This window comes from Alternaria arbusti, assembly GCF_024043155.1.
Source record: "Alternaria arbusti strain BMP 1465 chromosome Unknown scaffold_2, whole genome shotgun sequence".
NCBI lineage: Eukaryota > Fungi > Ascomycota > Dothideomycetes > Pleosporales > Pleosporaceae > Alternaria > Alternaria arbusti.
This window is the reverse complement of record NW_026249942.1, coordinates 411,496-427,452: the sequence shown is the minus strand read 5'-3', so window position 1 is coordinate 427,452 and position 15,957 is coordinate 411,496. Positions and strand designations below refer to the sequence as shown.

The 15,957-nt window shown below is 53.6% G+C and overlaps 5 protein-coding genes across 5 annotated transcripts; 2 read left to right on the top strand and 3 right to left on the bottom strand.

Annotated features, from left to right (window-relative positions):
- Positions 1 to 455: 455 nt before the first annotated feature.
- NUT1 (mediator complex subunit) lies at positions 456 to 3,938 on the bottom strand (the record flags this gene model as incomplete). Its single annotated transcript, XM_051442247.1, has 7 exons — positions 456 to 1,621; positions 1,676 to 2,038; positions 2,085 to 2,256; positions 2,308 to 2,814; positions 2,861 to 2,923; positions 2,969 to 3,234; positions 3,326 to 3,938. 7 exons carry the CDS (start codon positions 3,936 to 3,938, stop codon positions 456 to 458), a joined length of 3,150 nt encoding a protein of 1,049 aa, XP_051305835.1.
- Positions 3,939 to 4,487: 549 nt separating this feature from the next.
- J4E86_001680 (uncharacterized protein) lies at positions 4,488 to 5,237 on the bottom strand (the record flags this gene model as incomplete). Its single annotated transcript, XM_051442246.1, has 1 exon — positions 4,488 to 5,237. The coding sequence occupies one exon, from the start codon at positions 5,235 to 5,237 to the stop codon at positions 4,488 to 4,490; it is 750 nt and encodes a 249-aa protein (XP_051305834.1).
- Positions 5,238 to 7,125: 1,888 nt separating this feature from the next.
- On the top strand, positions 7,126 to 8,155 carry J4E86_001679 (uncharacterized protein; the record flags this gene model as incomplete). Its single annotated transcript, XM_051442245.1, has 4 exons — positions 7,126 to 7,437; positions 7,625 to 7,698; positions 7,756 to 8,045; positions 8,130 to 8,155. The coding sequence occupies 4 exons, from the start codon at positions 7,126 to 7,128 to the stop codon at positions 8,153 to 8,155; spliced, it is 702 nt and encodes a 233-aa protein (XP_051305833.1).
- Positions 8,156 to 9,091: 936 nt separating this feature from the next.
- Positions 9,092 to 10,744, top strand: J4E86_001678 (uncharacterized protein; the record flags this gene model as incomplete). The annotated part of the gene is made up of 4 exons (XM_051442244.1): positions 9,092 to 9,125; positions 9,171 to 9,446; positions 9,499 to 9,609; positions 9,819 to 10,744. The coding sequence occupies 4 exons, from the start codon at positions 9,092 to 9,094 to the stop codon at positions 10,742 to 10,744; spliced, it is 1,347 nt and encodes a 448-aa protein (XP_051305832.1).
- A 1,157-nt stretch (positions 10,745 to 11,901) lies between these two features.
- Positions 11,902 to 15,270, bottom strand: J4E86_001677 (uncharacterized protein; the record flags this gene model as incomplete). The annotated part of the gene is made up of 2 exons (XM_051442243.1): positions 11,902 to 12,011; positions 12,195 to 15,270. 2 exons carry the CDS (start codon positions 15,268 to 15,270, stop codon positions 11,902 to 11,904), a joined length of 3,186 nt encoding a protein of 1,061 aa, XP_051305831.1.
- Positions 15,271 to 15,957: the final 687 nt, after the last annotated feature.

Here is a 15,957-nt window from a genome sequence, read left to right as displayed (position 1 = left end):
GTTCCTGTTGTAGATTTGGAGTAGGAGAGAAGAGATAAGCTTTCAGCAGGGAATGCTTGGGATAGAGTACCGAGAGTTCATTCGTGTGTTGTTTACAAGCTGACTGTCGGCACCGTCGTCACCGTCGGGAAACATGGTGGGGCAATGGCTTCCGGAGTTTATGCAGGTAGGACCACCCCCACCCCCGGTTCTATCGTACTTCTTGCCGGTTTGGGGTTAGTAGGGTTACCTCGGTACAGTCATACATACATTTACATGGCATGTAGCGGGCTGATGTTTGCTCCGCTTGTATTGTACTCGATTGCAGGACGCCGTAAGATGCGATAGTAGATTACCTCTCACAACCAACCATTCCGCTCCAACCCATCCTAAGCGCTTATCCCAAGCATTGCCTTTAGAAGAATAGTCTGCATGCCTAGGTACGGACTCCATGAAGAGTGCTCCTCAAACACACTCTACATGTTATCGAAATCCAGACCCCAGTCGTCATCTCCTCCGCCACCACCCATATCCATGTTCATGTCCATGTCCATATCCATGCCCATACTACCCATGTCACCCAGATCCATACCAGGCAAGCTGCCCAGGTCTGTGCTCATATCGCCTGCGCCTGCATCGCCATTGCCCATGCCGATGTTGGACAGGTCCAAGCCTTCGGCACCAGTGAGTTCGTCCATACTGCGTTGCAGCGCTTTGTTATCCATGTTGGAAATGTCGTCTACCACCGTCGCGGCTGCTGCGTCGTCGATAGCTCGGTTCAGATCATCGGATATAGTTTGCGATTGCATGTCCCCGATGTTGACGCTCGGTATGTTGATGGGTGGTGCTTGGAGTCCAGCTTCGCTGAGGGAGGCAAAGTGCGCTTCTACTCGGCGGTGCAGACGCACTATCGTCTCTGCAGTCAGAGGATCTGTTGCGACCAGATTGGCTGCGCTCTCGAACTCTTGCTTGAGCATCTCGCGGAGGTTCATGCGGGTCCGTTGTTGAGGCGGCGCTGGTATCGAGCTTCCCATCCAGTCTATCGTGATCGGACTGTCTTCAACGGTTGGGGCGCAGATGATAGACACGCCAATGTCGAGCGCAGCGGCTCCGTTGCCAGCATCTGTCTGCGCTTTTACCTCATCTATGATTGCGCGTAGCGTCCTGGTGGCACCAAGCATCTTGAGCGATGCGTAGATTTGGCGATGTGTATAGCCAGGTGGGTTTGGCTGTAACGAAGAAGTCGAAGCCCATTGACATAGTTGTTGTATTGTATGCCGTAGAGACGTGTTCAAAGTGCTGTTCGGCGCATTAGTCCACTGGTCCACCTCCTTCAAGCTAGCGTATATGGACCGTTCGTAGTGTGCATGCACTTTGATTGCCTGGATGAAAGGCTCAAGTGTCGTGCGATTTGGCTCGCGCCGCTGTAGCGTACGGAAGCATTTCTCCAGGCGACTAGCCACCATCGCTATTATAGTCGAGTGCATAGCTTGTGCATCGCCAGAAGAAGGAGTCGTCAGTATGATTTCATTGAAAATGCGTATCATTGAGTCGAGGTCCTTGTGTGTTTGAAGAAGCGCGTAGGAGGCCATCCACGTGAGACCTTCAATCAAAGATGGTAGTAGGAAAGTCTCTCCGAGATCTGAAATTGAGTCAGTGGTGTTTAATTGGACAAGAACATTGGGGGTAAGCTTACATTCCAAGCCACCTTTGACCGACTCAAATGACAGTACGCCTGTCGAGCATGCCACAACAGTCTGCCTGAAAAGTGTCGGAACTATAAGATAGAAATCCTGTGGCCGACAGGATGCAAACACCTCATTGCTCAGCCCTTCCTTGTCGGCATCATAGAGCCCTTTAAGCCAGTTGCCGAGATGCTTACCCTGTTCTTCGCTCAACTCGTCGGGGAGCATGCTATGGTGGCCGCGTTTCATAAGCTTGGCGATAAATGTATCATGTCGGATGCCAATGTCGTGATATGTAAGATCATAGCGATATACGAAGGCCATAACGAGGACAAGTATTGCGCCAAACTCGTCGTAGACCGGTTGGTATTCACCTACATTCGTCAGTCACAAATCTTTGCAATATGTAATGAAGCTAACCTTGATCGCTGTCGTAGTGCCACTCATCGAGGAATTGGCATAGAGGCCGCAGGATGCTTGCCGGCGAAGTGAATTGAAGCATGACATCCATTGCCTGCGGTTTTCTGAATATCAACGAGCACAGTTGCTTCAAATACATGGTCGTTTGTGTTTCGCAGAGATGTGCTATGAACTGTCATTACATCAGCAGGTTCCTCTCGCAATTCTTTGTGTCATGTCTTACATCTGTAACAGCAGCGACGACGGCCCCGGCATTTCCATCCAAGCTCTCAAGCTCGTCAATGTATGTGCTGACTTTGTCGAAGTTCGACTTGCACTGGCTGAGTAACTCCTTCCTCTCGTATCTCTTCGATGGAGGACCTTGCATAGGGGCTTCGCCAAGCAACCGCTCTACAGCACCAGCCGGTATGAGCCCATGGAGCGCGCAGGCATTAAGGAAGTCTTGCTTGACATCAGAGAGAGAGTTGTTACTTCCCATGATATCGTCGAACCCCTGCGAGAAAGACGGGAAAGCATGGGGATCCACGTGACTGAGTGCTTGTGTGATACACATTTCTGGTGTCATCGGAAATATCGACCCGGAGATTTGCACGAGGAGTAGGGGTACTTTGTTGATCAGGAACGATTTCAGGGGAAACATTGTTTGCGTTGGTTCACTGCGATACATGGCGTTGGCCAGGACATCGAAAGCGGCGGTGATCAAGTCCGTGGCCATGTTCTGTGCTTCCAACTGACGGATGTCAGCATTTCTTCGCGATTAAATGATTATGACCTACCTTGTATCGCGAATGGAGATAATTGATAATGATGAAGTCATCAGTAAGAGGCCGCGCGACAAGCTTGGAATGTTAGCAACGTGCCACATCGTCAGCTGAAAGACGTACCAAGGCGTTCAAAAATACGTAGAGACCGGCTCGTGTATTCACCTGTGGAAGCTCCATCACGGCATCGAGCTGGAGCGCAGCGACTTCGAGACCGGCGCTCCTGTTTCCCTCTCCGTTCATGTTGGGAAGCTTTTCATAAAAGTCGTGTCGTTTTTGCGAGAGCTCAAGTCTTTCAGCTAGTTGCAACGACTGATGCGATCCGCCCGAGTTGTTGGAGAGAAATGGGATAAAAGAAGAGAATGACTGGATAAAATGTTTGCGTATATCTAATGCATGTGAGTAATGTACTTCTTGAGTCTTGAGCAAACCGGTTCAAAAACATTGTACAAACATCAGAACAATTAGAGGTGCGCTTACCTTTCCCCTTGGGATTATTCAGTATGCGCAGAATTCTTGAGTTTTCAATTATGCCAATCACAAGCATTGCCAGCCCTTCCCGGACATTGATAGAGTGTTGTTGTGGTTGTTGGATACCAGCCATGGCCTGGATCATGGTATCACTGGTATGTGAAGTGACCATCGCCTGCATCCATCTTGTTACAACAATAAGGGTGCGCAAGCCTTCGGTATTGTTGATAGGCCGTTCTTCGGCAGCAAAAGCCTTGTGCAAGCGGTGGAAGACAATTTCCTCGAGTTCTGGTGGATTGTCCCATTGCGGCTCCTTGGTCGGTTTCTCGTCGCCTGTCTTGACCGGAAGCCGGTCCTTGGAGTACAAGAACGTCAGCGTTAGAACATCAGAAGCATCGACCTTCTTCAGCGCTAGCAGCTGCTCGAGGAAGACGATGGAGCGCGGGTCGACATTGCTGGATCCTGCAACGCGCGGTCGAAGTACAAGGGCAGCAAGCTTCCGGCCAGGCAGTGGAGACTTCGCGTGCAGCTGCGCGACGGCTGCAGCGAACAGGTCAGGTTGGACGCGGCGCTCGAGGCACCTGTCCAAGAAAGTCGTCCATTCCTTGACCATGGACTCCATAGCCCATGTAGTTTAAAAATGCGCCCTGGACGTTGGGCTGGTAGTTGACAAGAAAAAGAATATGGGATGTGGTCCGGCGAGGAACAAAGGTGGTCGTGCTTAGCTGAGGTGGCCGATGTTCCTTGGCAGGCACGATGCACAGATGCGGACAGCGCACAGAACCCGCGAACCTTCCAACGCGTCTGGTCAGCAAAAGGAATACCACGCCAAGCTCTGCATATTATACTCCATGGCCGGAATTTCGTGTCTAAAATCAAAGGTAAAGAGATGATGGTGCGGGGAGCACAAATCGTCAAGTTTGATGCGTAACATTGATGGTATTGAAATAGTTACATTACTACCGGATGATAGAAGCGTTCTCGCCCATGTCGTGGGACATGTACAACCATTGCGCAGCGATGGCGCACAGTGCTGATCGCTGAAGACTGACCGCTAACCCCAGCCCTCACCAACCCAAATAAATCCACACACGTCTTGGTGCGACGCAAATTACGGTCGTGATGCTGACGACCACCGTGCACTAGACAACGCCATACTCCACGCCAAGCTTCAAGATGGACGGCGACGGGCATCCTGTAGCTGGTCGTCCGCATCCGGTGCCCGTGGGCCCACCATCCAGTCCTCCATGGCGAGCCACTGACTCCACGTCTTTTCGGCCCCCTCGATCTCGGCCAGCTGGACCTCCTGCAATGGCTTCAGGAAAGGCACTGACTCGTGCGGTGACATGTCGTACTGGCACTTGACCTTTGCCCAACCCACACTCTTGGCTGCAAAAAGGTAGTTGCGACGCTCACACTCGTGCATTGGGCCGACTCCCTTCCTCCAATCCTCGCCAAAGAAGCCGTGCATAATGCCTGGACTGTCCATTCCGGTGATGACAAGACGTCGAATGAAGGGCACAAGGGAGACCCATGCCGGCGCCGGCTGGCCTCGCGAATTGGTGACGGGACCTTGGCGGGGCCAGGGCATGTTGTATGCAGCAGCGCCCGACGAGTGAGGCAGCGGTCCTGAGGCGTTCATGAGAGGAGTTTGCGTCCATTGGAAAGGCAGACAGATGTTGATGAGGGCGCACACTGCCTGCACACCGTTGTCGTGCTGCGCATGGTCGAGGAAATAGCGTTGGCAGCTCTGGTATGCAGGGTGCCAGTCGAAGATGTCGAAGTGCGGCTCAGACGAGGCGGTTGGGACAGATGGCGAGCCTCCTGAGGAGGTGCTGCCGCGCGCAAAAGTTCCACCGCGAGTCTGAAAGGTCGGGTATCCCGCGGGGAAGTTTGTGGTGAAGCCGGGTAAACTTGTCATGATGAGGGCAGCGCAAGCTACTGCAGGAACGGCAAGAGTCAGCACAGCTGGTTGGTTGGCTGGAGGAGAACACCAGTTTGTGTACTCGCAGCTCGCAACTTACCGAGCTGGGTGCAACCACTGTCAAATAAACGTGCCGGTGCAGAATGTCGGGTCTGGCTAACAGCAGCCCAAGGGAGCCAGGGTCTCAGGGTTAGGCAGGATGAGACGAGGAACAGGATCAATGACGAAACGACCGAGTGGGCGGCTAGTTCAAGGCTGCTGCAGTGTCTGTTGCTTGGTGTTCTGGTAGCATCGATAGCGGGCGCGATAAGATGCTTTATACATGGGGAGGTTGAGTATACGGATGCTGAGGCTTGAGAAGTTGCTTATATGGTGTGGCTTCGGTCGACGCCGCCCTGCTAACCTTGCGAGGAATTATTGAAGCCTCCGTGAGATGGCTGCGATTTTGGAATAATCCTGGCGATGATCAAGTCGAGCCACTCCGGCTCCCTTGATCATTAACCAGTAAGTTCAGCGCGTCCGGCCAATGAGCGGCGACACAGGGCCTGGTGGAGCCGGCGATGGTGGCTGCGCAGTTCGCGGGTCGGCGGCCAGGTCGACGGCTCCCGAGGCGGTCTATTCAAAAACTCTGTAGTAAACCAAGTGTCGTCAAGACTGCGCTACCTGCGCTGCCGTTGGCTGCTTGCGTGCGCTTCAGCCGACCGCTGCCCCCCTTTTTGCTGTTCCTTGTACATGCTGCTGCGCGATGATGGCCGTTTGGTCACCCAAGACAGTGGCAGAGACCGACGGAGCGGCCGAGATGCAGGCGTATCGAGCCGGCTTTGCGACTGAGCCCTTCTGAGCGCGCCGGGTTGTTTTTGTCATGCTTGAGTCTGGCTAGAATGACTAGAGTGACAGGCGCCTCCAAACGCCCGGGCGATAGATCTCGTCAATCGCGGTAGGGGATCCACTGCCATGGCATGTAAAACGGATGTTCGTGTGTCCGGAGAGCCACAATATCAGGGCGCCCACCAATGCGCTGCCTGTTCCCTCCAGCTTCACGAGCGCATCCCGCCGAAGAAGAATAGTTCTTCGCCGATCATCCAAGCCCGCACGCCCTCGGTGAGGCTGTCCTACGTGCTAACGAGACACTGTACGACAGGGCACTGGATGGTCGGGTCTGCTGCAGCGAGGGCTAGTCGCTAGGCGCACGGTGCTGAGGTTGAGGACCTCGGGAGGTGGGGGCAGGCGCCCCAATCGGCAGGCACCGTCCGCACGATGCAGTCCACGGGTTGGTGAAGCCTATAGCCTGCGGGCGCATATGGCCCGTTTTGCTTTTGTGCGTGCAACGCATTCTTACTCCAACTGCAACAGACCAGGGACGCTGCGCAGCCTTGACATGTCAGAGTCGTGACAGAGTCGTCACGATGAGGCCTCCACAATAAAGTTCACACCCCGGTCGTGACGGGCCATGATGTAACCAGTTCGCCGAGGAACTCCATTTAAGTCTGCTGCCATCGTGGCTTGCCTCCCGCAGCATCGCACATCTACTTTCGTGTATGCACAACATAGCCCCTAGCAGTGAACATGGCACAATCTTCCTTCTCATTGGCGTCGCGGACCAAGGTGCGTCGACGAGACCGTACTAGACGCCGCCCGTGTCTGACAGTGGCAGCTTTCCAATGGCCTGTCCATGCCAACGATTCATCTCGGCGTCTATCTGACGTCCGGGAAGGAGACTTATCAAGCCGTGAGGTGGGCGCTCGAGGTATGCTTTTGCCGTTCCTGATGATCAGTAACCACAATGCTTACCACGGCAGGCTGGCTATCGAGCGTGAGTAGCATCACGAGACCAAGATTTCACACGGCTGACGGATGACGCGTACATAGAGTCGATTCAGCTCAGATGTACCATAACGAGAAGGAGTCTGGCAAAGCCATCTCTGACTTTCTCGCAAGTGATGCAAACACCGAGTCGCTCAGGCGCGAAGACATCCACTACACTTCCAAGCTAGCGTCCAACTCCGCATACGAAACGGCCCGCAAAGCCATCAAGAGATCTGTCAAGGAGGCGGGTCTTGGCTACATTGATCTATTCCTGTTGCACTCCCCATATGGCGGCAAGCAGGCGCGTCTCGACAGCTGGAGAGCGGTGGAAGACGCAATCAACGACGGCGAAGTCAAGATTGGAGGCGTCTCCAATTATGGTGTCAAACATGTAAGTAGACCCTGGTTCCCGTCTTTTTGCTTTAGTTGTCTCGGGAAGGCCCGTATTCAGTCTCTAGTGCGAACATACACCCAGGATAGGAAAGTCGTTGTAGTCGCCCTCATTGGACTCTTCAGTATAGTCATGAGCGTCACCGAACATTCAACGTCGCCGAGGTCAATCACTGACGATATGCTAGTTGCAAGAGCTATTGGACTCCAATCCCCGGATTCATCCAGCGGTTAACCAGATCGAAGTTCACCCGTTCAATACGTGAGTTCCCTGAAGGGATTGCATTGCATGCGCAACTATGCTGACTTTGTACACTAGGCGGAAGGACATTACTTCCTTTTGCCAGCAGCACAACATTGTCGTAGAGGCATACGCGCCGCTGGTCCGAGCCTTGCGCATGAAGCATCCGAAGATTGTGGCCCTGTCCAAGAAGTATTCGTGCACTCCGGGCCAGCTCTTGGTCCGCTGGAGTCTGCAACACGGCTACGTGCCGCTACCCAAGAGTGTGAAGAAGGAGCGAATCGTCGAGAACTCGGAGATTGGAGGCTTCGTAATCGAGGATGGCGACATGGAGACAATGGACGGGTTGGACGAATACCTGGTGACCGGTGAGTTCCTTTGGGTGCCTGGCATACGCAGCCATGACAATACTCTCATCCCGCTGCTTTTACTGACGTGCAATTTTTCTCCAGATTGGGACCCTACCGATTGCCCGTGAGTGTGCTCGGTGTGGAGGCAGAGATGTCGGGCGTGGGGGTCAGCGCGTGGAGGGTGGGAAATCGATTTCTTTCACATGCCACCAAATGTAGAAATGGAGCATGCTCATCTATGCCTATTTCCGATGCATGACTATGTCGATATTGTGACGCCGCCATCGAGTCTCAAATCATGATCTTGCAGCTCAATGACTGCAATGCGCGCATATGCGCATGACGGAGGGCGCGATGGTAGAGATTGAGGCAGTGCAATGTCGCAGACAGGCTATGTCTATATCGTATAGGTTTTAAGCTTGTGGGTTGACGTCGCATACAAAGGTGAGGATGTCCGGCATCTCCGCAGCAGGAGGTCGCCAGCGGCCGCTTCGCCAAGACAATCCTGCGTGGCCCAAGCTCACGCCCACATTCCGGCTTCTCCCACTCTCCCTGCGTGTTCTCTTTACCCTGACACGCTACTAGGCGAAAGCTCAACGTAACAAGACTCCCTCGCGCGCCCGCCGACGTCGGAATCGCGTCGCCTCCCATGGTTTGACTCTCGACTATTACCGCCCGCCACGAGCCTCGAGTGGCCGGAGCCCCCGCTACTTCACGTGCAACCACCCCGCGATACTTGTCCTCGCCCGCCCATTGGCCAGATCCTTATCAGTAGAAAAAGTGCACACCATGGTTTGCATCAACATGGCGTGCAGTAGACCCCATTGACCACTGAGACGGGTCCAGCACCCCAATCTCCCGGCCTCTGACGTACTAAAATCGAGTGCGACTTTGTTCCGCACCGTCACCGCAGGCCCAGCGAACTATCTAGCTTGCGCCGACTGCAATTATATATACCAGACACTCTCTCCTGCCTCTTCTCTCCATCAACTTGTGACTCTTCGACTGTGTCAATTTCCATCACCTCACATCTTCTTTCAGTCCCCAAGATACACAACATCACAATGTCTGAGCCCGAGTTTGAGCAAGCCAGGAAGGGTACGTTTGCGCCTCCACATCTGCAACACATCTAACACCTCACAGAGCTCGTCTCCACCCTCGAGGCCTCCTCCCTTTTCTCCAAGAACCCCGAATACAAGAAGGCCCTCGAGGTCGTCTCCGTCCCCGAGCGCATCATCCAGTTCCGCGTTGTCTGGGAGAACGACAAGGGCGAGTGCCAGGTCCAGAAGGGATACCGCGTGCAATTCAACTCTGCTCTCGGTCCCTACAAGGGCGGTCTCCGCTTCCACCCTACCGTCAACCTTTCCATTCTCAAGTTCTTGGGTTTCGAGCAGATCTTCAAGAATGCGCTCACCGGCCGTACGTCATACCCGAGTCGAACGCATACAAACACCAAGCTAATGCATTACAGTCAACATGGGCGGTGGTAAGGGAGGATGCGACTTCGACCCCAAGGGCAAGTCTGATAACGAGATCCGCAAGTTCTGCGTTGCCTTCATGAGGGAGCTCAACAAGCACATCGGTATGTCTTGACCCTAGCGCGTCCCTTCACTCCAGCCTCAGTGGGGCATGCACCTTCAGCGGTTCGCATGCTCTTCCGACAGCAGACCAACGAGATCTGGCGGGTCTATCTTGCCTTATCTTCCCGTCTGTCTGGCACTGCCCCGTCGGCGACGTTCGCGCTGCTTTCTTGATTCTCCACTAGGAACATTTCACTTACGTAAATCACAGGTGCTGACACAGACGTACCTGCGGGTGATATCGGCGTCGGTGGTCGCGAGATCGGTTACCTCTTCGGCGCATACCGAGCAGAGCGCAACCGCTGGGAGGGTGTCCTTACTGGCAAGGGCGGCTCATGGGGAGGCAGCTTGATCCGTCCCGAGGCCACCGGTTACGGTCTCGTATACTACGTTGACCACATGATCAACTACGCCTCAGGCGGAAAGGAGTCGTTCAAGGGCAAGCGCGTCGCCCTCTCTGGATCCGGAAACGTCGCTCAGTACGCTGCGCTCAAGATCATCGAGCTCGGCGGAACCGTCATCTCCCTCAGCGACAGCAAGGGCGCTTTGATCGCCGAAGACGACAAGGGTTTCACCCCCGAGATCATCAACCAGATCGCCGCCCTCAAGTTGGAGCGCAAGGCTCTTACTGCTCTGGAGAACCACAGCTTCAAGTACATTGAGGGTGCCCGCCCATGGAAGGAGGTCAAGAAGGTCGACGTTGCTCTCCCTTCAGCGACCCAGAACGAAGTCTCCGAGGACGAGGCCAAGGCTCTCATCGAGTCTGGTGCCAAGTTCATCGCTGAGGGCTCCAACATGGGCTGCACACAGGAGGCTATTGAGGTCTTCGAGGCTCACCGTCGCGAGAAGAAGGGCGAGGCTATCTGGTACGCCCCCGGAAAGGCTGCCAACGCCGGTGGTGTCGCCGTCTCTGGTCTCGAGATGGCCCAGAACTCTCAGCGTCTGTCATGGACCGCAGAGGAGGTCGACGAGAAGCTCAAGGGCATCATGAAGGACTGCTTCGAGAACTGCCTGGGTACCGCCAAGGAGTACTTCACCCCTGCCGAGGGCGAGTTCCCATCTCTCGTCGGTGGTGCCAACGTTGCTGGTTTCCGCAAGGTCGCTGCCGCCATGCACGACCAGGGTGACTGGTGGTGAACAATTCGCTGCTGAGCGGATTGCCTTTTGTATATGATACCTTACGATACCTTCATTGTCTTTGGCGTTCGGAAGCTGGAAGCTTCCATTTGTATATAGATACCTTACATGAATAGAATCATGAAATATTTCACCACATTCTTTCGCATCACTCCTACTTGAACCAGACCACCAAGCAAGGCATTCACACACGCGTATCACTTTGCAACTGAACACCGGAGAAACCCGCACGCAGAAACTCCCAACAAGACACAGCTATCCAAAATAGACACGATCCTAACCCAATCTTCAGCATTTCACGACTCGGAATATTCATCACGCCATCACGTCACCAAGCCACCCAGAAATTACTCACCACAAAAGCAACGCTCAAAGTTTCCTAGTCAGGGCTCAAGCAGGTGGCAGTCGCGTGGCGCCCCTCCACGCGCCCCTGCCCCGCCAAAAAAGCAACGCAAAAGATTCCCGACCCCACTCACTGCTCGTCCACGTCCACGTCGAAGAAGCAAAAAAGCCCACACGCCAAATGCGAGTTGGGGCGCGATAGCTTATTACTGGTTTTGGTTAGGGTAAATCAAGTCAAGCCCGCGGCGTGTGGGTTATGTTATGTGTTTTGTCATGGTGCGCCGGGATGGGGGTGGGTGGGTGGTACGGGCATGTCTTGCAAAATTGTCACGGGCGAACTGGAACCGTGGTGATGTGCCGGCGCGTCAGTGTCGCGTCGCACCGTGGGCGCGCCGATGTGCGGAAAAGCCCTGGAGACGTCGGGCTGGATAGGCACGGAACGGAAAAGTGGAAGGGAAGGGATGGGATGGGTTACCGCGTTTGGTGTGGTTCGATATCGGAGGGCGATGTCGGGAGATGTAGGTTGAGTCTGCGAGGGTCGGAGGGGGTAGGGATGGGTTCAGAGAGTATGGATGGCTTGCATTTAGATGAACTGCGGATACGGAGTGATGGTCATGACGCTGGTGGGTGATGAGAGATAGTCTGTGTAGTGCGCGCTGTGCTACATACTGCCCGCTCGCCTTCATCATCGCGGATCAGACGTGATGCTTACTGTAGATGTGAGAAGTATATACGAAACATATGTAGTTGATGCATACAAAAATATTGCAGTAACGTATATAACTCTTGTTGATTGCTATGTCGAAAATCACACATCATCCAAGCAGAGTAGTCCATTCCTTCAGTAACTCATCCACCTCGTCCACCCGGCCCACCTTTTCCGTCTCATCAATGTAACTCCATGAATCCTCGGCCTCTTCACTTTCTGAAGTGTCTTCTTGAATACTTGGGGAAGAGTGCTCTTCTGAACTCTCTTGTCTCTGCTGTAATAATCGCTGTTCACGACCGTGGGGTAGTTTTCTCACTAGGGGTATAGGCATTAGTAATACTGCTATTGGTCTCTCGGGGAGAGCAATGAATGTTTCTGCAAGCTTCGGATGACACTTACGTTGCTCGCCTTTCCTGCTTGTGTCAACCGCACAGGGGATAGCCTGTGGAAGACAGAGTGGTCCCCTTCGTCGTTCCCTTTCCGCCCCTTTGTTCTCTCCCTCCAACACCCAAACACGCCGCGTTTCCTCTTCTAGCTGATCGATCCCATCTCCTTCTTGCTCACGCTCGATCTTTTCGCTTGGACTAACATAGCTGCTAGAGTCCCTATCATAGCTTCGGTCGTTTTGAGGAGAGCGGGAACGAGGGGGACGGGGACGAGGGGAGCGAGAAGGCGATAGCTTGCGGTGGCCGATTTGGTAGGCCATCACACCTCCTAAGGCCGCTTTCATCATTCGTTCCTTTTTTGCCCTCTCCTCATCTCGGTTCGACTCCGACTCGCGATCCGTACCCTCTTCTTGCTTGTCGCTACCGTCTTCTGCTGGCTTGTACTGGAACTCCCAAACTCCAGAACGAACGCGGACCAGGACACGAGAGCGGGAGCGTGACCGTTCATGGTGTCTGGTAGCTGCGCCGATGCGACCTCTTGGGCCTGCTGACTCTGGGGTGTCTTCGTTGCGATCAATAGACTTGCGTGTCCTTGACGCCGCCGACGACGCGCGTTGCCAGTGGGGTACTCTACCACTACTACGAGTCGAAGTTGAATCCGTGTTCGAATCTTTCCGTTTCTCTTGCTCTCGTCGTTGATCGTGTTCCATCTTTCTTTCTTCACATCTTGCCTTCACTCTCTCCAGTTCCTTGTCAACATCAGATCCTCGCGAAGACACACTATGAGAGCGAACCTGCGTTTCAAATGAACCGTGGCGCCTGCTCGTTGACACCAGTGGTTTAGTCTGTTCGATTTTGTTGCCCGTTTTATTTTTGCTCTTCTTCGATGAGGATGGTTCAAAGTCACAGGCGTCTTTGTCTTCTGGTAGGTCTATTCTGAAAGTGCAGTTGGAGTCAGGGCTGGATCGCTGGTCCTCCTTGGCAAGAAGAAGAGCCATTTGCTGGTTCACGCGGTCGTCTATGGAGTACAAAGCGGCGTCCTGGGGGTCAGCTGCAACCTTATCGGCAGAAGCAGGCTTGCCCGCGTGAGTCGAAGATTGTTCTGCTAATTCTGGCATCTTCAGCTTTTCGATATCTGATGGTAACGTTAGGCCTATTTCTTCAATGGTGCGATACGAAAGGTGCAGCTCCTGGTTTCTGTGTGCTTGCAAGTTGAGGTTATACTTACATTCCCTACGTGCCTTTTCCTGTTCCTCTCGCTCTTTTCGTTCACGGTGGTTTCTCCTCCTCCTACGCATTTGCTCTCTTGCTATCGCTTTCTCCCTCTGATTGGGCTCATTCGTTTCAGATGAATCGTCGCACGAGGCCATTACGGCCGGTGGTCCATCGTGTTCGATCTTGTCCTTGTCTTTCTTAGGACTTCGTTTAGCCTCCTGGACGCGCCTGCTAGACGCATATGAGCCATTTCTAATTTCTTCTGACAAGTATCCGAGCGACGACGAAGGCGATCTATCGCGGGCTGGCTGTGATAGCTGAGACTGTGTAGGTCGACGAGAATCGCGCCTTTTGGTTGCTTTGACTCTTTCAGGAGCACTGGAACTTTCTCTTCTACGTAGTTCTTCTTGCCAAAGCCTCTCATCTCGAGCGCGAGCTTCTAGTTTCGCTAGCCTCGCCTGGCTTAGAAGCGGGTGCTGAGCATCATCCGCATGGGAGCGTTCATTGTTCAACTGTAGCTGAGAATGCGTTGCTCCAGGTCGATCAGTTTGATCGGACACCTCGGTTACGAGTTCACCATCTGAAGCTCCATCCGTTTCTGGGTCGGTTCGATTGCTGGTCCTTCGGAGTGTAGGTGCATACTCCTCACGGTAACTAGACGGCATATAATCTGCACTAGGAGGTACGGCGACGGGAATATCTTCGCTTTCCGCGCGCAATGGAGGGCGGTGGGCTGAACCCCGTGTGCCGCTTCTATGCTCAACCTTGGCCCTTTGGTTTCTTGCTACCCGCTCAAGATGACGGCTGGCGGGTGTCGACCCCCGGTTGACTTCAGCAGAAACTCGGTCTCTTGTTCGCTCTTTCGCTCGCTCTCTCACTCGCCACATCTCGAACTCTATTCGTGCTCTTTCGTTACTCGAAGAGCTGCTGACATCTTCATCCTTTGCCGTCTCATTCAACGTAGCAGATACACTAGTCTGGGTGCTCGTCTTGCTGATCCATGGTTGACTTGATGTATCGGTGACTTTGGCTTGAGCATTACCAAGCAGCACACTGTCGAGATGAGAGCGAGCGAGGAAGTAAGATCCGATAGCCTTCTGATGGTGATCGGCATGATCGTCTCCATCTACCTGCTTGGTCAAGGCAAGTTGCAGAGTTTCGATGTCTGCTAACAGGCTTCGGACATGGTCCACGCATGTTGCAAGCGTATCTGGGTTGATGGTAGAGCCAATAGCTGAAGCAGTGTTGATGAGATTAGACGGCGAACCAACGTCGACCTCATCCTGTAGCGATCGATCACCCTCATCTACGACAGTGCTGCCATCGCTGATACTAAAGTTCCTCAGCGACTCCTCGTACTTCTTTGTGGCTTGCTTCTTGTTCTCGAGTAACTGCTTGATCTCTTCCCGGTGCTTCGCTTCAGCCTCGCGGTTGTACTTCTCCGATGAAACTTGGTGGGCGTGTATGAGCACCTGCATCAACAGCTCCAGCGTGCTCTTGAGCTTATCGATCTGATTTCGCAGCAGTTCGATCTTGTTGTCTTTGAAGGGTAACATCAGCCGACCCATCTTCCCTGGCTTGCCCTTGTTGATTTTTAACTCAAGTTCTGTGAAAACCGCAAAACATTCCTTGATCGTCTCGTTCGCCGTCCTGACTGCATTTTCTGAAATCAAGTTTGCAGTCTCGTCTCTCTCGAAGATGGCCCCCAGCTCTTGGATGACGAAGCTTGTGAGCTTGACTTCGTTCGCGATATCCTTGATTCTGCGATCGGCAGAAGCCACACCATCGGCATACTGGTACAGCGTCTGGGACAGCTTCAAGCCAGCGCCAGCCAGCTGCACGACACTGGCGACTAGGCCTACCACCTCGGCCATGATAGAATTACGTGCAGCTACGGAAAGATGTGGTTGTTAAGCATATTGGAAAAAAGATGACGATGGCTTCGAGAGAAGTTGTGAAATGTGCAAGAACATGGTGACAACGATGTGATTGTAGCAGCTTCAGTCTGTTGATGCCTCGAGCGAAGCGGGCTGAGTTGCGGCTGAGTGCGCGGGGTAGCACGCCCCGGCTGCGCTGCACGAACATGGCCCATGATGAAACAGCCTTGCATCTCATCCCGCAAGCAGTCATCAATTAAGCGCTTCATCTCGAGTACACTGTGAACATCCCACGACGCGAATAGGACTCCGAATGGGCTAATCGCGCGAAGCATAGTTTAGACCGCAAACTTGGATAGTTCGTTCGCAAGGTTCCCTCAAGCATCATCGAGCGTCAAGATCCCTGCCTGTCAGCCGTCTTTCCACTGATCGCCACCCGCTGGCTGTCCCAATTGGGTGCCACACTTCCCCTGCGCCACAGAACCACGGTATGATATCATGGGGTCTCCAGCGGACAGAGAGGCCTTGCTTCGGGTTTCGTCCTCGATACAAAGGCTCCCCCGTTACTGACATTGACGCACCTTGCACATACTCACATACTGTTTGTTATACATACAGTATTTTCTTATTCCAGGGTCAAGAGCTTCGACCACCGTTCCCTAGACCTGCTCTCCACGTGCTCAT